Source organism: Rhamphochromis sp. 'chilingali' (assembly GCF_963969265.1).
Source record: "Rhamphochromis sp. 'chilingali' genome assembly, chromosome: 22".
NCBI classification, from domain to species: Eukaryota; Metazoa; Chordata; class Actinopteri; order Cichliformes; family Cichlidae; genus Rhamphochromis; species Rhamphochromis sp. 'chilingali'.
This window is the reverse complement of record NC_137950.1, coordinates 18819899-18843137: the sequence shown is the minus strand read 5'-3', so window position 1 is coordinate 18843137 and position 23239 is coordinate 18819899. Positions and strand designations below refer to the sequence as shown.

General features: G+C 41.0%; 3 protein-coding genes and 1 long non-coding RNA gene across 7 annotated transcripts; 1 reads left to right on the top strand and 3 right to left on the bottom strand.

The window, feature by feature from the left end:
- Positions 1-4940: 4940 nt before the first annotated feature.
- dcakd (dephospho-CoA kinase domain containing) lies at positions 4941-9533 on the bottom strand. The gene is made up of 5 exons (XM_080873187.1): positions 9230-9533; positions 7956-8067; positions 7319-7522; positions 6440-6527; positions 4941-6213 (listed from the first exon to the last, which is right to left on the bottom strand). The coding sequence occupies exons 2-5, from the start codon at positions 8065-8067 to the stop codon at positions 5928-5930; spliced, it is 690 nt and encodes a 229-aa protein (XP_080729313.1). The 5' UTR covers positions 9230-9533; the 3' UTR covers positions 4941-5927.
- Positions 9534-9628: 95 nt separating this feature from the next.
- Positions 9629-13201, bottom strand: pus3 (pseudouridylate synthase 3). Of its 2 annotated transcripts, none has more exons than XM_080873184.1 (7): positions 13063-13201; positions 12356-12767; positions 11912-12192; positions 11651-11834; positions 11369-11478; positions 11116-11288; positions 9629-10026 (listed from the first exon to the last, which is right to left on the bottom strand). In XM_080873184.1, exons 2-7 carry the CDS (start codon positions 12764-12766, stop codon positions 9782-9784), a joined length of 1404 nt encoding a protein of 467 aa, XP_080729310.1. In that variant the 5' UTR covers position 12767; positions 13063-13201; the 3' UTR covers positions 9629-9781. The 2 variants fall into 2 exon arrangements, with proteins under 2 accessions (XP_080729310.1, XP_080729311.1); XM_080873185.1 differs by having other exon boundaries at positions 12356-12770; positions 13063-13189.
- An 83-nt stretch (positions 13202-13284) lies between these two features.
- LOC308390859 lies at positions 13285-16627 on the top strand. Of its 3 annotated transcripts, none has more exons than XR_013970506.1 (5): positions 13285-13406; positions 14347-14449; positions 14777-14862; positions 15333-15372; positions 16296-16627. It is a non-coding gene; the product is annotated as an uncharacterized lncRNA (long non-coding RNA). The 3 variants fall into 3 exon arrangements; XR_013970507.1 differs by having other exon boundaries at positions 13341-14449; positions 16296-16347; positions 16435-16627; XR_013970508.1 differs by having other exon boundaries at positions 13341-14449.
- On the bottom strand, positions 15411-21834 carry LOC308390857 (CD63 antigen-like). Its single transcript, XM_080873186.1, has 9 exons — positions 21697-21834; positions 21465-21602; positions 19829-21266; positions 18250-18438; positions 18057-18131; positions 17795-17899; positions 16638-16775; positions 16470-16553; positions 15411-15978 (listed from the first exon to the last, which is right to left on the bottom strand). Exons 3-9 carry the CDS (start codon positions 19883-19885, stop codon positions 15907-15909), a joined length of 720 nt encoding a protein of 239 aa, XP_080729312.1. The 5' UTR covers positions 19886-21266; positions 21465-21602; positions 21697-21834; the 3' UTR covers positions 15411-15906.
- Positions 21835-23239: the final 1405 nt, after the last annotated feature.

The window sequence follows — 23239 nt, the reverse complement described above, 5'->3', positions numbered from 1 at the left end:
GTTGGGTTTATGAAAAGATAATAGTTGGGGTTAAAATAAACCTTCTCAGCAGCATTAAACATGTCCTAGATAGCCTGTCTGGTAGAAAACACTCAAGCATCTTTATTAGGCTTTTTTCAAAAATTAGTTTAGACATTCAATTAACCAGAGTTTTAGTCGAGTTTAGTGCAAAGCTGTTTCTCTTGTTTGCCTTTGCCCGAGCTGTTCTGCCTCCCCTTGCGGCAATATGCGAGGAGAATGATGAAAAACCACTCAGACAGGAGATTTCAAAATGTCGACACACTATGGTGCCATGGGCCAACTCTCTGAACACGATGGTGAGATTTAAAAGTCTTTACCCCCTGCCATTAGAAAATTATTTGCTCTGCTCCTGGAAAGGACCCACAACGCACAATAAAGCAGCAGGAAGTGCCTGGATCCATGCACTTTCACAAAGTGAATCAAAGCAACTTAAGACTTTCGCCCCGTAGCTTGACACTTTCAGAATTAAACCCAATTTATATTCACGCCACCCTTTTCCGCCTGGAGCATTCACACTCGCTGGTACAGATATAGTCTTCCCTCCACACTCTACATCTGGCCTCTGTGTCGGAGAAAGGGACTGAGAAAAGACACACTTGGAAATCTCTGGTGAACAGCTGGCTGCCCAGTAAAGCATGTTACCCCCAACTGGATCATGACGAAGCCAAGTTTTTAAAAAATAAAGCATCCTAAAATAGACGTCGCTTCTTTGTCATGGCTCTGACTAATAGAGAACCTCAGCCTGACTAGGACACGGTCATTGTGTTTTATCGTATGAACAAAATGCAGGTGTGAGCGTGTGCATTGTGTACTTTGCACATCCGAATGTGTGGCCATGCAGCCTTTATTTCGCTGCCCCCGCGTGCTGCAGCCTGAGTCACTTTGCATTAATTCTGCAATGGCTTGACGAAAACAAAAAGCAGACCAGTACAGGCTTTGGATGGAGCCAAGTGAGCCATGCAGGCTTGTGGGACCTCATTGCCAGGATGATGTCACCACACCTGCCTGTGGGCCTGAATTATGTGAACAGCAGCAAGGACATCACGGCTGTCCAATAGGGTCATTATTTCTTCTCCTGAAGACCTGTCACCAACGCGTTTCCTGTGGGATTTCTTTTACATGAGGAATGCCAATGTCAAAGTGTCCGGCCAAAGAAATGCGATTAAACGATGATCAATTTAAGTACAGTCAATGGGATTTATATTCATTACTACAGAGGCTTGGGCAGCAAGGATTAGTCACTCAGTTTTGTACAATCATACAAATTTTGATTGGTTAAAAAGAAATTCCTGTTTCTGGTATCACATATCTGATTTAATGTTTTGATTTGATACACATGTTGATGGTCTTCGCCACACACACACATATTTAATTCTTTATGTGTGTGTGGAAAAACCCAGCTCATGAGGAAGTTTTCAAGGCTCTCCCTGATTCTGTCATAATGATGTCATCAGAGTTATCCCCCTGTCAGGCTTACGGGAAGTGTAGGGACATTTTTGATGTCACAGCTGTTTGCTTTTACATTGTTATGTCACGCCACTCAGGAACGCCTATTCTCTTGTGTTGCTTGGGCCTAATTGCTAATGAGGTGTGAATAAAGGCATGCCTGAGGCTGATTTTAAGGAGACAACACCTTTTGCCTTTATGCTCTTTTGGATACCAACGTTTTACCTTTGCTTAGTGAATAATTTAAAATAAAAACCACTTTTGAACCTAAATATTTCACAAACTACTGACCTACTGAGATTTCGCCACACAGAAGTAAGAGGAAAATGGTTGGACTGGAGAAGGACTACAGAAACATAACAATATCAGGTCCCACTCCTGTCAGCTAAGAACAAAAAACTGAGGCTACAGTTTGCACAGACTTGCTAAAATTGGACAATAGAGGGTTGGAAAAATATTGTCAGAATTTGGTGTGAACATAAAAAAAATAATCCATTGTGGAGATCAGGGAAATTATTTTACTGCTATTGTCCAGATTAATAATATAATCTACAGTATTGATATTGCATTCAGATGTTTAAACAGTGTGCGTCTTTCAGAAAGACTAAAGCCACAGGCTGACAGGAAATTGCAGGTTTGCAGAGTGTGCCTTTTGAAGAACTGAAACCGAAAGCAGAGTCTAAGTGCAGGTTATTCTGAGGATTACATGTAAGGATGAGCCTCTGTTCTGGTGAAAGGTCAGAAGTGCAACAGGTGAGATGAGAGAGCATTTGAGGACGACATATACAGTGGGGCAAAAAAGTATTTAGTCAGCCACCGATTGTGCAAGTTCCCCCACTTAAAATGATGAGAGAGGTCAGTAATTTGCACCAAAGGTACACTTCAACTGTGAGAGACAGAATGTGAAAAAAAATCCATGAATCCACATGGTAGGATTTGTAAAGAATTTATTCGTAAATCAGGGTGGAAAATAAGTATTTGGTCACCTCAAACAAGGAAAATCTCTGGCTCTCACAGACCTGTAACGTCTTCTGTAAGAAGCTTTTCTGTCCCCCACTCGTTACCTGTATGAATGGCACCTGTTTGAACTCATCATCTGTATAAAAGACACCTGTCCACAGCCTCAAACAGTCAGACTCCAAACTCCGCCATGGCCAAGACCAAAGAGCTTTCGAAGGACACCAGGAAAAGTATTGTAGACCTGCACCAGACTGGGAAGAGTGAATCTATAATAGGCAAGCAGCTTGGTGTGAAAAAATCAACTGTGGAAGCAATCATCAGAAAATGGAAGACATACAAGACCACTGATAATCTCCCTCGATCTGGGGCTCCACGCAAGATCTCATCCCGTGGGGTCAAAATGATCATGAGAACGGTGAGCAAAGATCCCAGAACCACACGGGGGGACCTGGTGAATGACCTGCAGAGAGCTGGGACCAAAGTAACAAAGGTCACCATCAGTAACACACTACAACGGCAGGGAATCAAATCCCGCAGTGCCAGACGTGTTCCGCTGCTGAAGCCAGTGCATGTCCAGGCCCGTCTGAAGTTTGCCAGAGAGCACATGGATGATACAGCAGAGGATTGGGAGAATGTCATGTGGTCAGATGAAACCAAAGTAGAACTTTTTGGTATAAACTCAACTCGTCGTGTTTGGAGGAAGAAGAATACTGAGTTGCATCCCAAGAACACCATACCTACTGTGAAGCATGGGGGTGGAAACATCATGCTATGGGGCTGTTTTTCTGCCAAGGGGACAGTACGACTGATCCGTGTTAAGGACAGAATGAATGGGGCCATGTATCGTGAGATTTTGAGCCAAAACCTCCTTCCATCAGTGAGAACTTTGAAGATGAAACGAGGCTGGGTCTTCCAACATGACAATGATCCAAAACACACCGCCCGGGCAACAAAGGAGTGGCTCCGTAAGAAGCATTTGAAAGTCCTGGAGTGGCCTAGCCAGTCTCCAGACCTCAACCCCATAGAAAATCTGTGGCGGGAGTTGAAAGTCCGTGTTGCTCGGCGACAGCCCCAAAACATCACTGCTCTCGAGAAGATCTGCATGGAGGAATGGGCCAAAATACCAACTACTGTGTGTGCAAACCTGGTAAAGACCTATAGTAAACGTTTGACCTCTGTTATTGCCAACAAAGGTTATGTTACAAAGTATTGAGTTGTATTTTTGTTATTGACCAAATACTTATTTTCCACCCTGATTTACGAATAAATTCTTTACAAATCCTACCATGTGGATTCATGGATTTTTTTTTTCACATTCTGTCTCTCACAGTTGAAGTGTACCTCTGGTGCAAATTACTGACCTCTGTCATCATTTTAGGTGGGGGAACTTGCACAATCTGTGGCTGACTAAATACTTTTTTGCCCCACTGTACACACACACACACACACACACACACACACACACACACACACACACACACACACACACACACACACACACACACACACACACACACACTCAGTTAGAGAGAATCATTTATAGGTGAGAGGTTAGTTATGTTTGCTCGCAACTGCGGAAGAGGAACAGTTTCTTGTTGTCTCTGCAAAAAGAGGAACAGTTTCTTGCAAGATGAGTGTCTGGTGTTCTAGACGAGAAGTGGAAGTCAGAAGGGACAGGAAGCACCTGGCGTGGAGACGGAGACAATGTTCTTTTTAACGGTGTTAAAAGTCATTGTGGTTTTGATCTGACCTATGTATGAAATAGATCTGACGTTGAGGGGGCCTCATTAAATTCAAGCCCTGATGGTATAAAATATCTGTTTATGCTTTGATTAAGTCGGAGATCAGCCCTGTCTGCGAACGGAGCTGGTCTTCCCACGCGTGTATTTCATTAAAATCAATTGTTTGACCAAGCTCTTGGACCATGGTTGTTTGTACTCTCCTTCCTCAATGTTTGAACCTTAACACCATCCTGCCCTGTATAAGTACTTCAGGCTGCTGCAGGCGATGTTATACTGTGAACAGTATGTCTTAGCACACTTTGGGCCTCTTGAAGCCAACTGAGCATTGTTTCAGTGCCTCAGCCTAATTATTGCTGCTGACCATTTCACCAGTTTATGACCACAGGGTACCCACCATTGAATTGAACTGAATCTGCTGCTATCAGGATAGCGAGTCAAGTCACAAAACTTCAAACTGGTTTCTTATTCACTGTACTCAAGTGGTCTCCACAGTCTCCAGAGCTCCTTTGGGATGTGGTGGAACAGTAGATTCACATCACAGATGTACAGCTGACAAACCTGCAGCAACTGTCTGATGCCATCATGGACCAAAATTTCTGAAGAATGCTTCCAGCAGCTTGTTGAATCTATGCTACAAAGAATTAAGGCAGTTCTGAAAGCAAGAGGGGGTCAAATCTAGTACTAGCAAGGCGTACCTAACAAAGTGACCAGTGAGTGTCTATTATTGGGGCCTAATTTAAAACATAATGAAGCAATGAAAACACAGTGACAGACAGCATCTGATACCAGCTACTTTAAAACAGAGGTGCTGGATCGTTTTTATTTAACTTAAGCATATTAGATTACAAATGTATTATTTTAGTTGAAAGGTGCAAAGAAAAAAAAATCCCACACTCCGTATGTACAGAGGAGAACTTCAAGTGTAAGAAAATACAGTGATAAATAGCAAATCTGTTACTGTTCCCATTAAAAATGGATTGTCAAAGACATTCTCTCATAAATCTTCATATCACAATCTTTACATATTCTGCGTCACATTATTCCGATTTAACCATTTATTTCTCTGACATGTATAATAGTTTAAAACATACCCAGCACTGGGGACAGAAGTAGAGAGAGGTGGCGTCCAATTAATATGCTTGCTTTAGGGACATTCACCATTGTTACTTGTTCCTTTGCTCTCTTAATGTCTCTACAGATTAAAAAGTAAAACAGTAAAACATTTCAAAAACTGGATAATCTAATATGGTGTAAAAGGTGTAACAAAATAAAATCTCTTAGTTTTCAATAATCTTTCTGGACTTCTTGTTTTTTTTAAGGTTAGTTATGTTTAGCATGCGCTGCTACACAAAAATGAAGATTTACCAGCAATTTAAGCTCCGCTCTTCCGTCACAGCTGAGAAAATCACTCTCGTAAATGAGCAAAGATGTAGGAGCTGTACAGCAAGTGAGGCTTGACTGTGTCGCCTTCATATAATTGTTTCTCTCTGAGTGAAACCAACACAAATTGCACAGAGAAGCCTTTCACACTAAACCACATTTGCCAGTGCAAGTTTTGTCAGTAATGTAAGTCCGTGTTAACTGTCAGCAGAGCACGCCATACGGCTGCGCTGTAGTGGTAGGTGCTGTGAAACTAATTTCACAGTAAATTGCATCGATACCGCCGACCTGCTTTTTGCCCGTTTCTATTCACACCCTCATATTTGACCACTTCTTGGACTAAAAACCTCCCGCCCTCACTCATCTTTCTTTCCTCTGTTAGGACAAAAGTATCTTTGCAGCATAGAGCAGCAGCCCACCCAAACCTGCAGTGGCAACAATGGCAATGACCCTGACTAGGAGGAAGTCCATAGAGTCCTCTAGCTTTGTGTGGAGCCGCAGGACCTGCCGGTGGGTGTCCTCCCGGCCGCCTGAATTCTCAATAACATGATTGGCCAAGCCACGCTTTTCATTGAGCGGCATTTGCGCGGCCACACGCTGCTCAGCCTGCTCCTGGGTCAGGCCATCCCTCTGCATCAAGCGCGAAAGCTGAGTGGCAGGGTCACTGAAAGGGAACAGACGATGGAGGTTATTTATGGTGCATTCATTGTGCCTTGTTAAAAAAGGTCCACTGGCAGTGAATCACATCAATAGGAAGCAGAAAAAGCTGGTTTTAAAGGCCACTTACTGTCAAAACAAACAAAAATGCTTAACGACTTCAAAAATTAATAATGTTAACAGCCCCAAAACGAGACTCTAAGGTAACAGGAAAAAATGAGCAGTGTGCTTACCAGTAAACTACAACAGTGTGGTTCAGAAACCGAGTGAGCCGTCTGGTTTCAAAGAGAAGCGGCACATCCAGAACCACATAGCGGTACCCTAGTGAGAGAGAAAGAAGTCAACATTACAGACTGTATGTAAAAGATGGACATAGCACTCTTAATACTAAGCTACTGTGTAGAAGGTAACAGTAGCTATTGAGTGTTTAACCTCTCCATATTTTTCCCATAGTATAGTTTTATCTTTGTTTTTAAAATTGGCCACTCTGCTGCCAGTACACTTAACCTTGTGTTAATCTGGCTCCATGTGACAACAGTGTTTACAACTATGACCCTTCAAGTAACAATAAGAGACAAAGAAAAGAACAAAAACCATGAGAGTATTGCTATAAACACAAAGTTTTATGGGTGCAAACAGCAACGTTAAGTAAAGGCGCCAACTTGTTTCTTTCTTGTTTTTTTTATTACGAGCCGGACAAAAGTGAGAGTGAATTTCTTATGTTAGATAAATGCCTGCAGTGCAAGACATATGGACATGTGTTCATAAGTTCATGCATTTTAATCATAACCTCCATGTGCCCCAGTCTGCACAACATATAGGTGTGATGGCACTGCTTTAAGATCATATAACAAGTGATGTTTGTGAAGTTTATTTAAAGGCATGTGTGATGCCTTGAGACGCTAATAACTGAATGCACCGAGAGAGTGACATGGGTGTCTTACTGAATTCATTTTAATCATAATGTTCAAACATCTCATGCATTTGACTTGCAAATAGCAGAAAGTTTGGTCTCGCCTCTTGCGCCACCTACACTGCAAAACAGCCTTGGCTCAAATACAGCAGATAATCGTCCCTTTTTCCTTTTGTGCCAAACACGATTCCTCCCTCACCTCTGAGAAAGTAGAAGAGGATCTCTTTGAGCATTGCTTTATGAATCTCTGGGTGGGTGATGGAGTTTAGCAGCTTCCTCTTCTCCTCGCTGGCGAAGATGATTTGGCCCAGCTTCTGCCTGTCGATGTCGCCGTTCTCGAGCAGGATCCCTGGCCCAAAGTGGTGCACGATGCAGGAATAGGCACGTGTGCGCTGCTCAACAACTGCGGACAACAAAAGGAAGCTTGAATGAGTTAAACAATGTAACAGGTTCAAAATTAAAGTAAATTTATTTATGACCAGTAATCCAGCATAAAAAATAGAGGCTGAGATGATATTCGGAACAGACTTGTCACCGAGTGTAATGGAATAATTTGCCTAATGCCTTATATTTCCCCTACATGCAGCTGTGCACTCTTCACCTAGTTCTGTGACCTTTCTATCTTCGCAGTCTAACTAAAACATCATCCCTGCAGTCAGCAGAGACATCCTTCATGATTCATGCTCTCTCTGCAAGCGCTCGTCCTAATAAGCCGGGGTTATCTGAGAGAGTGCTGCCTGAAGATGGCTTCAGCTCGATGACACCCCTGACCAGTATTTCATGTTGAATTTGTGTTCGCCGTGTCAACAGTTTGCAGGGGAGAGATAGCCACCTACCTTTCCTGGCCACGACATCGGCATCAATAATGGGGCATCCAAGCTCCCGCAGCATTGAAGACACTGTGCTTTTCCCAGAGGCAATGCCTCCTGTCAGTCCCACCAGGTACATCTTTAAGCAAACAAACACAAAAATGCATGAAGGCAAAGTAAGTAAAGTAATTACACTAGCGATGCACTGATATGGCCCTGTTTACAGCTGTGGGCCTATCAGAGAATAAGATGACATTTACTAATAGCAGTGGACGATGTTTATCTGCCATGTCACATTAACGTTGCACTGACTTAATGTTCAAAGATAGTCTGATTAAGGCTTTAAAAAGCTACTTATTACAAACAGCACGAACTGGAGAATAAACACAAAGAATAAATAAAATAAATGAATAAATAAACATTGGTATTTACCCAGAGTCCCAAAATAACAAATTTACGGTCATCGTTTTTATGGCTTATGGAATAAAAGGGCCAGTTTGGGTATAACACAATTTCTGACACAGTAAGAAATTCTAGAAAGTCCATAAATGTTATGAGTAAACAAATAGTACTGTGCCACCCCTCACTTCTATTTTTTTTAGTAAAATGAAAGGTTTTTAGGCAATCTTTCTTCTAACTTCTTTAAGTAGTCTCCAGGGATAGTTCTCCAGGCCTCTTGAAGGACATTCAAAGCTCTACTTTACATGTGGGCTGCGTTTTGCTCCGTTTTCTATGAAAATGATCCTACACTGTTTCGATCATGTTGAAGGGGCTCCGGGGAGCCCAATCCATGACTGATACTGTTCCTACTCTTGTGTGTTTTTTCTATCCAGTTATGCTTTCACTGTATTGACGGTGTTTGTGTGATCATTCTTCATGTTGAAAAATGAAGCCAATGCTAAACGAGAGGTGACTTTTGCACTCTACAGTAACTTTTACATGTTAATAAACATATAAAAATAGTTATTACAATCTTTATAACCAAATAACAGATATTTAATTACTGAAATATCTTTAGCTTCTCATTTTAAAGGTTTTGAAGTTTCACAACACGCCCCCTGCTGTGGAATTAGGTGAACTACACTCTCCATATAGTACCTGGCTATGCAAAGTCAAACTGGTTTGACTGGTTCGAAAGTCAGCTTTGAGGTTATTCTCTATTAAACACCGGTCAAAAATAAAACCTTTAAAGAAACGACTCGCTCACGATTTAACACGGCAGAGAGCGGCTTCTTGTTAGTATCAGGTTGGTTTGACACAGCGATTAAAACAAACTCATGTCAGGGGAATTTTAGCTTTACCTTGTCAGAGAGAGAGTGTCCTTAAACCGGCTGGATATACAGCGGGAGTCCGGGCAAAGCAGAAGCACTAGAGAGGGGGGGCTGTTGCGTTAAACAACCAGGGCTGCTAACAGGCTAACACAGGTGTTAAATCAGGTCAGAAGGAGCTCAAACAACAACGACGCCATTTTTACCGGGTCCAGCTCAACACGAAAGCCAACAAATGAGCTGGAGACAGCGGTGCTGCTGGAAACTGCCCTCCTTTACAGTTCACCTGTATTCTACTCACTGCTAACAACCTAGCTGCTAAGCCTGACAGGCGCTACCTCTTAATTAACCCGACATCTCATATTTCTATTAGCGTTGGTTCCGCCTCGCTTTAGTTCCCCGTCAAGCAAAACTCAGCGAGTCCATCTTTCTCCAAAATGTGTTTATTTTAAAGCAAAACACGCACCAGCATGAGTCAAAGATATCCGTGCGCTGTTTGTAGTAAATAAAAGGAAAATTAAACATTTATGGTTGAAAATTACTACAAAATACATCTTGCAAGTCCTTTCTTAAGTTTAAAGAAAATTAATCTTCTTTTGAATCCATATTTTGTTTTGGCGTCTCTGAAGAAATGTTTGAATGTTTAGATCTTTTTCCCCTGTGGATCATTTCGCCTCCATTCTCCCCTTCTTCGCGCTCCAGTCTGCCTCTTTTCACGAAATGATTTATCCTCGACTCGAGGCTCTCGCAGCACGGGCGCTCCAGGAGCGGCCGGTAATTTCTCTGCCTGCTGCCTTCTACCAGCCAGCAGTGGTTGGAGGACACAGCTCCTGTGGATGAAGAGCAGTGAGATAGTTTGTACAATGTTTTTTCACAGCAGGCATTTTGACTCATGTCAAAGCAGATAACTGGCTGGCCCAACTAGGTGCATTCCTAGATCCTAAAAAAAAATAAAAATACTCTGACATCCTAGAAATACAGGTACATCCACTTCATTAGGTACAACTGGTTGTTAGCGCAAATATCTAATCGGCTAATCACAATGGAGCAAATCATTATATTTAGACAGATTCAAGATGCCCTGACGTTTAAACAGAGCATCAGAAGCGGGAACACTGTAGTTGGTGGCAGATGAGCTGGACTCAGTTTTTAAGAAACAATTACTTTACTGGGATTTTCCAGTAGAAGTAGTCAAACCTTGAAGCAGATGGGCTACAGCAGCAGAAGCCCACACCAAGTGCCACTCCTCTCAGATAAGAACAGGAAACTGAGGGTACATTTTACATGGTGTCACCAAAACTGTACAATAGAAGATTAGATTAATGTTGTCTGATCTGATGGGTCTCGATTTCTGCTGCAACATATGGATGTTTGGATAAGAATTTGGTGTAAACACATAAAAGCATGGATCCATCCTGCCTTCTATCAATGGTTCACACCGGTGACAGTGTCATAGTGTGGAGGATCTTTTCTAGGCACACTTTGGGACCCTTATTTAAACTCCACAGTCTTCCATGGTCACTCATCTTCTTCTGATGGTTACTTCCAGCAGGATAACACAAGAATTATGACAGTTGTGAAGGTAAAAGGAACAACATGTACCTAATAAAGAGGCCTGTAAGCTCATATCCACACACAAAACAACCGAAATGAGATGCAGAAATCATGTAAAACAAACACATGTAGACACAAAATATCCCAAACGTGACTCGATATTATCATTGTGACACTAAACAATCAGAACTGTATAAAACAGCAAAATTTAGGCAAAAAAAGAGAATAGAAATATGTACACAAATGACAAAATTTAAAAAAATACAGTAAATAACCACAAAACAACTAAAATTATGCAAAACATAACTTGAGAGAAACTATTTAAATGCCTTAAAAATCTTCACTTCTCTTATCCAGCTTCTCACCTCGGTCTTCCAAGCCCTGGATCATCCCCTGCAGGACGTGGGCCTTCACCGTGCTCTGGGTCCAGTGCTGCTGCAGTGCAGCCAGGACAAAGCCCCCCTCTTCACTCTCCTGCGTCCAGCTCAGGCCTTCAAAGTGGCAGTTGTACAGCACCAAAGGGTAGTCTACTGCCATGCTGAAGATGACACAGATTCATATAATAAATATATTTTTTTTATTTGAATATTTTAACCACTTCTACAGCAGTCAGTTCACCTGTACTGGGGCTTCCTGGGGTTATTCTCCACATCCAGGAGCTGATTGATTATATCCGCGGGTTCCAGCTTCTGTCCAATCAACAGAAGCACCGCCATCATGCACCGTACCTGCAGCACATAAAAGGAAATAACCAAAAATTCACTACATACCACCAAACCATTCAACCTTAAACTCCATCCTCTGATCCGGTTTCTCTAAATCTAAACTTTCACATTAAAAAATGTTTGCAAGAGATGAAGGGTAAAGGGAAAGCAGCGTAGAGTAACTCTCTCCTGGTACCTGGTGGTAAAGGAAGGCTAATCCTTTGATCTCAAATATGAAGAGGTCATACTGGTCTGTGCTGGAGGCATGCTGAGGCTGCGCAGGCTTGACTGTGGCTGATAAGATGGTCCTCTCGAACTGCAGGACACCGTTGCCCACGTCCATTTTACACAGGTTCCTGAAGTCATGAGTCCCCTCATATCTGCCGGAAGCAAGGAGGTTGTCAAATAAGGGCTAAGTTTTAAAGGTGTGTTTACCTTTTATGTGTTCTCCACCCACCTTTTAGCAGCTTCCGCCATCAGCACCACATCCAGAGATCCTCGGGGGAAGTAGTAGCGGTACGTGCGGGACTGACAGTCGAAGCGTGCGCTGAAACCCTCCACTACTGGTGCCCAGTCCAAGACCCTGATGTCCTGCGGCAGGACTCTGTTCAGCATCTTCACGTATGGAAGCTCAGAGGTGGCAGAAGAAGCGGCTTTGGTACTGACGTCAACATTTTCAGGCAGTGTGATGCCCAAACCGGCACAAAACTGCGTGGAGCGCAAGTCGATGGTTATGACCTGCGGGGGGAAAAATTAACCACATGAAAAACTATTAATAGTATTAAGGTACAGAGTCTTTTCAGGTTAAAATGGAGGTCGATGATAAGCTGTGGTAACTCATAAAGGGGGCATCCGACAGAAGGATTATATGAGTAAAAAATATGTATCTCTGCTAACTCACTTGGGAAAAAGCACTGACTCCTTTATCAGTGCGCCCACAGCGGTGGTAATTGGAAGTCTGGCGGTCCTGGATCAGCCGAGTCTTTAGCAGGGCTTCAAAGAGTCTGGCCTCCACAGTGTTGTCTGTGTTCTCCTGGACTGCAAACCCCTGATAGGCCCACCCCAGGTAAGCCAGCCGCAGAGCCACATGGCGCCGGGGGTGTGCAGAGAAGTCAAAAGGACGATCTTTTCCTGCTTTCTTTCTCTCCTTTTTGCTGCTGCCAGTGTTCCCATCAGATTTACAGTCTTCATTAAGGGATGGACTGGATGACATTTCAACATCTCCAGTTTCACTGCTCTCTTTCAGCTCGGACCTGAGCTTCTCCAGCTCAGCCTCCAGCTCCTTTATCCGCTGGATTAAAACATCTGACATGCTGCTTGGAAGAAAGAACAAAGGAAAGAACATTTATTTAAAAATTTACTTAAATAACTACAAATAATCAGCCCAGCTTATATTCAATGAAGCCTACGTAATCATCTCCTCTTAGTTTAATTCATGTCAAAGTTTCTTTAAGGGTTTTTTTGGTCAACTGTACTACAACTGGGATTATTTTTATAAAGCGAACTGAACGCTACACAGCCTGCTAGCTAGTGAACGAAGTTAGATACGAGGGATTTAGTGGGATTAACGAGGCCGTAAATTACATTACAGTTAATCTGTGTTTTTACCTGTATTTTCAGCCTCAATGTTTTCGATTATTCTGCTCCTCTGTTAGTTTTGCTTCTGGCTGTCGGGATCACGTATGCTACTCTCCCCGCTGATAAATTTATCGGGAGGCGGACGGATTTTGCCAACGGACACATTTCCCCCCTTCACGGGATTTCTGGGAAATGTAGTTTAGTTGCTTAAATTGTCGTCAGCCGATGACTGCCATACTTAGCAGTTATTTTTATACTCCCCATGAGCGAACATACCATAATATGGGTAAAAAAACAGGCCAGAGTTTATTTCTAAAAGCTTGTCTTACACTATTAACTGTATCTATTACAGAAAACTATTATATGTATTCAAGGTAATGGATTTTTACTTTTTCCATCCCTAGCCTTTTCTTAGCCTAAAGTGCCATGTCCTCAATCATCTTTGTTCAGCTTACGTTTAAGTTGTAAAAATGCAAATAATTTGACATTTTTCATTACTGTGGCATGGCTTTCTTTATATTATTATATACCAAATTTTGTTTTTGCTATTATTACATTTATAATGTTTAAGTCTTTGAAGTAGGTTGTGGCACTGAATTGCCTGTACCCAAACCTACTCTAAATAGGGCCCCGTTAGTCCTCGAGTCACCTGATATACAGCAGATTTTATTTGTTTGTTTGTTTTGAAATTCAATTAATCTCAATTTTTATGAGTATAGAGCCAAATCACAACAACAGTCACCTTAAGGCGGTTTATAATTTAAGGTGAAGACCCTTAAATAATAAAGAAAAGACCCCAAACAATCAACAAAGGCTATGATGACCCCCTATGAACAATTACTTGGTAACAGTGGGAAGGAAAAACTCAGTTTTAACAAGATCAAGGCTCAGGGAGGGACAGCTATCTGCCTGCTAAATGGTTGAGTGTTTGAGGATGATAGGACAACCATTCGAGCTATTATAGTTTTGTATATTTTTTAATAGATTGTGTTAGTTTTAGTCTTTTTAATTAAAAGTGTATGGATCACACATGCCAGGTACGATTTAGTAAAATCAGTACAGGTATTACAATAAAAACACATAACTTTTTGAAAGCATTTGAATCAAATTCTTGTAGACATCCGCACCTTGGAAATCATCTACCAGACTTGTATTAGCCTTTTTCACCCCATGTTTCAGATGAAAGATGACACAGTACTTTAATTCACAGTGACTGAGAAGCTCCTACAAAGGAACCATGCGAAATCTTCTATTTTCCTGTCCAATGCACCTTCCTCGTGATTCCTGGTTTTTTGTTTGTTTGTTTTTTGTCAGGTCAGGAGAGCAGGAGTTCAAACACCAGAGGGGCGGACATATGGCAGTTATGCCTATAAAGGGATCCACAGCACCAACACTTGTCTTTAGACATCACAAAGAGGTGAAAAAAGACACAAAAAACCCCTGAAACTGAGCTGAAAGTGTGTTTCTTTCCTCCAGCTGTTTGTGAGTGTCTTTTCATTTATTTTGTATAGCAGTAGCTTCACAGGGTAAGTGGCACCGCAGTGCTGTCAGGCACAACTGTTAATTATTCCAGATGCAGAGACAGAATTGGTCGAGCTCTTGCATTAAATCACAGTCTGCTCTTTTCTACATGTCCGATTACACATTAAATGGCATGTAATCACAGTTTGGTGTTTGTCTGCTGTGTCGCAAATAGTTTTTCAGGATGGTTACCAAACTAATCTGCCCTCTCTGCTCATTAAAGGGCCAATTCACCCAAAAACAAAACAAGCAAATAAAGACTGTCCATCCATAGAACTGGATCCAAAGTTTGGAAACGCTGATTCAGCTGTGAGTCATGGCCCTGGGTCAGTCGACCTTGTGTTTTGAATTCATGGTCTCTCATTTATTATTTATTATGCGATCCCAACATTGCGTAATATTTATATTATTTCTGGTAGTAATCCTCGTAGTGTGTTTAGTCTTGTTCTCTATTCTAAATTCCTTTAGAGTTTATGTGTCTCTTATTTTTTTCTTCCTCCTGTGTCAAGTTTCTTGTGAAGTTCATTTATATGTCTGTGTCCACCCTGTGTAATTATCACTTCCTATTTTACTTACTTACTTACTTACTTACTTACTTACTAGGTGTGTTCTGTTTGCTTTTCTTTTAATTTTGCATCCTTGTCTTGTCGACTGTGATTCGGTTCACCGTGTTTTGTTCTCACCAACTGTCTCCACTGACCCGAATCACTATCCTGTGTATATACTGTCTCAGTCTCCCTTTGTCAGAGTGTCAGTCATCTTCCTCTCTTGTCTCCCAGCTCCTGTATGCCCTAGCTCTAATTCCCAGTTTAGATTCCGGTAAGTTGAAGCTTTCAGTTTTCCTTTTGTATTTTATGCTTCATTTTGTATTTTGGTTCTTAGCCTGAATAAATGTTTCACTATTAGCTCTCCACCATCTGCCTCTATGTTTTCTCCTCACAAACGTCGCAATTTATGACAAACTAGCGCACTTAATTCTCGTTTTTTTTAAAGACATTAGACATATAGCCTGTAAAATCATTCAACCCTGGAAAAGAACAGTCAAAAATATAACTAAAAGCCTAAAATGAAAGAATTCATGCCCATGATGACTGTATGTAACCTTCTAATCACAACACACGTTTTTAATTGTTAAAAGCTAATTAAACAACACCACAAAACCCCAATGCGATCACATGTTTAATAATTATGTGCATAGCAAGCATGAATGTTAATTTAAAATAGATTTTTTCACCACTATAGCAGGTCAATTTCTCTCTGTTAGATACTAGCTGCAATTATAGCAAGTATGTAGATACGATTTTTTTCTAGACACAGTCGAGCATCCAGAGATAATAGAGCAGTGATGATGCATTAGCTGATGTTTTCGTAGTTCTTTCGCTTAATGTCCAGACACAAGCACACCCCGACTAATACTCCAAAAACCTGCAACAGGGAAAAGGTCAGAAGTTACTGGCAGCAAATGAACTCAATGGCACACCCAAAAGGTTATTTTCTTGTTCTGGAAAAAAGTAATTTTTTCTTCATTTCATCACCTGGGGCAGTCAGGATGAGACAGGCTTTATTATCATTCAAGTTATCCTCTGCTATTTAAATATTCTTTACAATGTCTGCTACTGCTGGAAACTAAATCACTAAATTAATCCAGTATACATGTTTTTATTTTTATGTAGAGACATTTGGGGTATCTTTAGATGTTTGACATTTCTGATTTTTCTTTGTCTTTTTTCCACCTAAAACAGATTAAAATTAACCTTTTGGGCTCACACTGGCTCCTGCACAGTTAATCAGTAGGTAAGTGTACTGGATTGGCATTTAAAATGATCATTTCTTACAGTAATATGACATTTACTCTTGCAATGTGAGCATTTTGCTTCACAGTTAAATGTGAGCAAGGGGAAATTGCAGAAGCTTACCTCCGTGACTCCAAGAGCAATGCAGACAGCGCCGACCCACACCAGATTTTTCAACAGGAAGACACTGATTGCCCAGAGGCAGCCCTGAGGAGGATCGCACGGTCATAAAATACAGTATTTGTTTGCAGAAAATAGATGAAAATTGCTTGAAATGATTTCCTGTCAGACCTTTTTATGTGCCTTCTCCTTGTCCTGTCCACAGCCCTCACTCTTCACCACGCAGCAGGAATCTGGCACGGCGTCGTGCTTTTCCCAGCCCGCGCTCTGGGACCAGTCGGCATAGCTGTCCGCACCACAACACTTGAACTGTAATGATAACGACACTGTGATAGTGAAGCACCAAAGCTGTATTAATCACTGGTTGTGACTATTTGTGGTTCACGATAAATATTCTTCAAGTGTTGCTTTGTAGAAAGTCAGTTTGTCTACTTAACTACTAATTTTCACACAGATGCTGAAGGCGTGTTATTTACACTTACTAGCCACTTTATTAGGTACACCTTGCTAGCATTAGGTTGGGCCTCCTTTTACCTTCAGAGTTGCCTTAATTCTTCATGGTACAGATTCATGCTGAGATGTAAGCCTTCAAACTTAAACTCCCTAAGTAATTCCAGCATTTTTCTCATTGCTGGTCTTTGTTAATTACCCTCTCACTCTTTTGTCTTCACACTCTTATATTAAAGTTAGTCATCTTAATTTGACTGTAAACAAGAGCACTCAGATAGAGCAACTCCCCCCGAGTAGCAGGGGCAATACTAAACCTTTGATGTTTTATGTTTTTATTACAACATGGTGATGTCAGCCTGCTTTTATAACGACCATATAATATCCATAAAAGATTTGTGAGTAATATAAAATTTTTACTGATTTTCACATTTGGCGTGACCTCGGCCTTGACCTTTATCTATTTTTCACCTAAATTAAATCAGCTTTTGCTGTTAATGGCATCCAGCAATGCACAAAATATGAGCATGTCGTGTTGAAAACTGTGGACATTAGAAGGTGGGTACACTGTGGGTCACAATGACATGGAGATGTTCAGCAATGATACTCATTTGGTACTAAGAGGGTGAAGAAAGTATCTTCTGCTGCATTAAACCACCAATAGCTTGAATCATTGATACAATGCAGGATGGAGCCACGCTTTCATGTTTACACCAGATTCTGACCTTACCATCTGAATGTTGCAGCAGAAATTTAAAGCAGGCATCATTTTCCCATCAAGAGAGGAAATGAAGAGTCCCTATAAGGGGTTTTTGCACTTCCTCCAATCCATCAGGTGTTTCTCAAAAATACAGAACATTACAGTAGGCTCTGCGTGTCACCTTTTCCTGAATTTTGTCAATTGCATGTCTCCTCTCAGGGCTGTAGTCGTTAATCACTTCCTGTGCTTTGGCGTTGACACCATTAGCCATCTGCAGAAGGGCGGCCTACAGAGAAAATCAGATAAAATAACCAGAACAGACACTGGAACTTAGATATATTTTAAGTAATGCTACTGATATTATGACTGGAGAACCGCTGCTAATGGCAAAATTTGACCTTGATCTCAAGTAGTTCCTTTCTGGTGCGATTTTAATGTCTTACCCTACTGCGAAATATGTAAAAGGCGGCTCCTGTGAGGACCTCCAAGAGGATGATCACTATCAGGATGCAGATGAACTATAGATAAAGAAAGTGAACGCTGTTAGAGATCTCCAGAACATCTCCAGTGCTCATTAAAAAAAGCTTTTGGAAAGAATCGCCACTTAATCACATTTAATTTCATTACAGTACTTACACAAGCAACCATAGATGAACTATTAAAGAATGCACCAATGTGGCCCAAGAGGGATACGAAGGCTATGATGACCCCCACTGCAATGAGGACTATAGCAATTTTAGACAAGTTGCTCCCTGTGAAGGTGCTGATATCTGAATACGTCGAGTACTGCAGCACTCCTATAGTGATGAGGGCAACCCCAGACAGCTGAAAAAAAGAAGTTTAACAGCAGGACAGCAATGTAGTGCTTTACATGGAAACAATAAATTAAAAGAGGGTGGTTTTGTTCATTCCTGTCAATACGACCTCATTTCAATATAAACTTACTGTCCCTATGTTAAAAAGTAAAAGCAATTTTGAGACTCCAGCAAATGAAGCAAACTTGGAACAGTGGTGAACTTTCCCAGGAGTGGCCGTCCTACCAAGATTACTCCAAGAGTTCATCGACGACTCATCCAGGAGGTCACAAAAGACCCCAGAACAACATTTAAAGACCTGTAGGCTTCACTTATATTAGCTGAGCTCAAGGTTCACGATTCAATAATAACAAAGAGACTGGGTAAAAATGGCATTCATGGAAGAAAACCACAGCTGACCACAGAGAACAGAAGAAGCACAAAGGCTCGTCTAACATTTGGCAGAAAATCTGGGTAAATATTCGGTGGATGGAAAAGACATAAGCTAAACTTTCTGGAAGGTTTGAGTCCCATTACATCTGACATAAAAATAACACAACATTTTATTTAAAAAAAAACATCACACAAGCAGTCAAACATGGTGGTGGTCTGTGATGGTCTGGGGCTTTGTTGCTACTTCAGGACCTGGATGAGAAAATCCTGAAGGAGAATTTCTGGCCATCAGTTTGTGCCCTGAAGCTCAAGAGCACTTGTGTTAGTATATGTTATTTTGTCCTTTATAATCATACGACCGTTGCCTGTTATTGGATTTTTGCCCTTTGACAGCTTTGTAATTGGATTGTGTGCTCTCACTGACTGCCTACCAGTGTGTGACAGCCTCATCTTCAGCGTAACACGGCGTTATTTGCATTTCATAAAATTTGAATGTGTGTATTGCTGCCACAAAAAGTTATCAACCTTAATAATAGATCTCAAAAGTATGACATTTTTCTTGAAATATTTTTAAAATAGATATATTTCATAAAGGTTACTCTGTGTGGGTTACACGTCATGCACCAGTTAGTATTTAGGGCATAAAATTTCTGAAGCGTGCACAGGACACCGTGCAGGTTTATCTGGCGATGATACTGATTAGCTTCTAAATTTGTTAAAGTTCCCTTTGCTCAGCTCAGCTGCTACAACCCCACAAAACGGCTTAATATGAGTGTGTTTTGGAAATTTGGAAGGGCAAATCAAGTCTCTTGTTGCATGTGTATCTTCCCTTGGATAATCCGGCGTGCAGTCAAAGTTTCCTGGACTTCTAAAAAGATATGAGTGATTCAATTTTGGCTTTATTCTTTCGTTACCTCTACTACTCCTGCTCTTTATTGATTCTAATCTTTCCATGATATCACCAATCAGTGCTGTCAATCATCACTTCTCATCAAAATTAGATAGAATAGAATTGCTCTATTACTCACCAAGAAGAGCGTGTTGAAGAAAATGAAACAACACTTGATGCCGAAGACACTGCACATTTTGAGGTGGTCTGAGCAAATAATAAATAAGTGAATCCAGAAGGTTGCAGACTTCCCTCAATCCAAATACGGGTCAAGTCAGGGTGAATAGAGTGCAATTCAGTGGCGAGTGTGTCATATGACCCTATGGAAATGAACCGGCAGCCCGATAGCTTTCAAGTTGATGTAGGTATCTTTTGAATGCATCAAGCCCGTCTTTGCATAGAGGCGTCACACATCAGTGAATACAAACTGCGCCGTAATATACGGTTATTTAAATACTGGGAATTTCACTCGACAAACATCTATAAATCTAAAAGGTCGCCCCCAAATATGAAGATGTTTTGTCTTTTTAAACATTTATGTGGCAGATGTTTGCAGATGTTCTGCCTCTCTTTGTAGGTGTTTTGGGACCTTCAGGTGAAGTGCAGGATCGTCTGTAACCAGTCTTCAGAGCTCTTTGATCTCTGTAGATTATTTAGATTTTATTGTGACTATTTTGTCTCATTTTGATCATTTTCTGTATGCGGTGTGTTTTGTAGTTCACAATCATAATCCATACATATCCCCTGCAGTGTAGACACTGTTGTGTGAATATTATTGAAGCAGATCAATTTTCATGACTAGTATGTTTAAAATAACATGCCATAACACTAAACACTAAACAAAAAGGTGCAATTTAAGTGTTTGTTTCTGTATTCTTATTAAAATCCCAATTAAAAGAAACAAACTTTTACCACAACAATTTTTCTAAATGCTGGAATATTTTTATTCAGTATTATTCTTTTAATTTTGTTAAAGTCCAGATACAGATAAATAAAATCTGCATTTTTGTCTCAAGAAATATATATAAGCAACTGTGATTATCTGATCTTGCTTCTTCAGGGCTCCTTCCTTCTGTTTGCGGACCAAGCTCTTTCTCACAGCTTCCCCACCAACACGTGGATCACAGGCCGCCTGGCTCGATTCACAGTGACCTCGAAATGAGAGGCAGAGATGCTTGTTGCACACTGCCAGAGTTCTCTTTGTTTCTCACATCTTTTTGTATTATTTTCCTTCTTCCTTCCTCTTTCGTTCTTCTTTGATGTTTGCTCTTTTCCCTCTCCTGCTTTCTCAGAGCTCAGGTCAGACTGCCTCGACCTGCGAAGAACAATGCTGCATCATATTTTTCTGTTTTTCCCTTTAACCACCGGATTGCAGGCTCTTTGAACGTCTGTCTAAAGGTTTCCTTCAAGAAGCAGTAATCATTAGAGAACTAACAGAGGGTTGGCTGTCAGTCAGGAGGCAGGTTTATCTGTTGCATCACAAGTCATTTGTGTTCACTCATGCCTGTGGTTTTGTCTGCCTTCTTCTCATCACCGAGTCTCTGTCCGTGGAGCCTTATCTGCTTGTTCTTATTTGCCTGCAGGATAAAGAAGAATATTTGAGATTACTTGAGTGAAGTCTGCTTCAGTGCTGATAGTTTAGCAAAGCAGTCAATTTTCATGACTTGAAAAAGTTAAACCCAGGACTTGGATGAACTTAAATATTCTCACAGATGGATCTTAAACACCAGCGAATTTAGTTTTTCAGCAAAGTAAACAATGGCAGATTTTATCACCTCTGCAGTGCGAGGCATATAGCCACAGGGGGGCTCCATTTCCAACCATTTAACTGTAATAACACTGACATTCACTAATATTTGGACTTCCATTGCTTCGATGTCACAGAGTGATGGAGAGATGGAGTCTGCATGTCTCTGAAGGAGTTTGTGGGAACAGGACACAAAATGATTACAACATAGTCTGCATGTCTTTGAAGCACGTCATGAGAACAGGAAGAAAAATCATTACCATAAATGGAGTAGTCAGTCAGGGACGGAGAACATCGTCCTTCCTTCTCTTTGCTTTTCCTGTTTTGAATTCCAGGGCACTTTGTCAAAAGCTTATGTGACTTCCGCTTGATAAGAATCATTAGTCAGGAACGAGCTTGGACTCTAAGGCTGTGCTGTCTTGGATATTAATGAATATTAATGAAAAATTAATGAATATATATAAGTTGTTGGACAAAGACACACTTTCTTTTAGTTTTGCCTCTGTGTGGATAATAAAAGCTACACAAGACTTTTTCAAGATGAAGGACAATGTTGCAGCCCTATGAGTTGCTCAAGGCAACAACGTTCTTCAATGCCCAAGTCAGTCACCTGATCTCAACCCAGCAGAGCATGTGTTTCAGTTATTAAACACACAACTGAATGCATGAAGACTCACAACCAAGCAGCAGCTGAAGGTGGCTGCAGTAAAGGCCTAACTGAGCATCTCAAGGGAAATTCATGACATTCTAGACCACAGGTGTCGAACTCCAGGCCTCGAGGGCTGGTGTCCTGCAGATTTTAGATGTGTCCTTGATCCACCACAACTGATTTAAATGGCTAAATTACCTCCTCAATAAGTCTTGAAGTTCTCCAGAGGCCTGGTAATGAACTGATCACTTGATTCAGGTGTGTTGACCTAGGGTGATATCTAAAACCTGCAGGACACCGACCCTCGAGGCCTGGAGTTCGACACCCCTGTTCTAGACAGTCATAGACTGCCTAAAGTCTAGTATTTAAGTTTTTTTTTTTAGATCCGTAATATATTGATTTTGGGAGGGTTACATAAATCTGAAGTCTGCACTTCAGTTGCACATTGACTGCTTGAGTTAAAATCCACTGAGGTTAAATCACAAAATTGTGTGTTTTGTCCTGCAAATTATCAAGCTAACTGTATTTTGTACATTAATGATGTTATCCTATAGTAGATGGATTCATAAAGCGCATGTGCTGATTGCATTAAACAGTTTCTTTTCGATCACATATGGTTTATTTCTAAATAATATGAGATTCGATTAAGAAAGACAGAAACTTCTCTTCGTGCATGGTGTATTTTCTGTTTTTATCTTTAGATTTTAGAGAAAAGCACAGCATCTACATACATTTTAAGATATTGTAAGAATTGTAAAACTGATGCATTGCATTCCAGTACCTGCCCTTTGTCACCATCAGTACCCTGTTAATCATTCATGGGTCTGCTCCATCAATCTGTATGCTTTGAGCAGTGGAGATTTGTCCGCAGTCTGATGTAAACTGTGCGCCTCAGCCATATGGGAACACTTACAAATACCAGCCCATGTAATCGTTTCCTTACATTCTTGCACGGAGGAAGAAAAACACATTATAGGGGTTTGTTTGATGCATGTCGATAGGCTGTTGCTCAACCTGTTGTTGGTGTTGAATGCAAGGCAGAAGAAGAATTTGATTTGCTTGTTCTGATAATCATTCAGCCACAATTAGGTCAGCATCAACCGGTTTACATAACCGGTTTTATGTGAGCACATAACAGCTCTTGATGATGTACA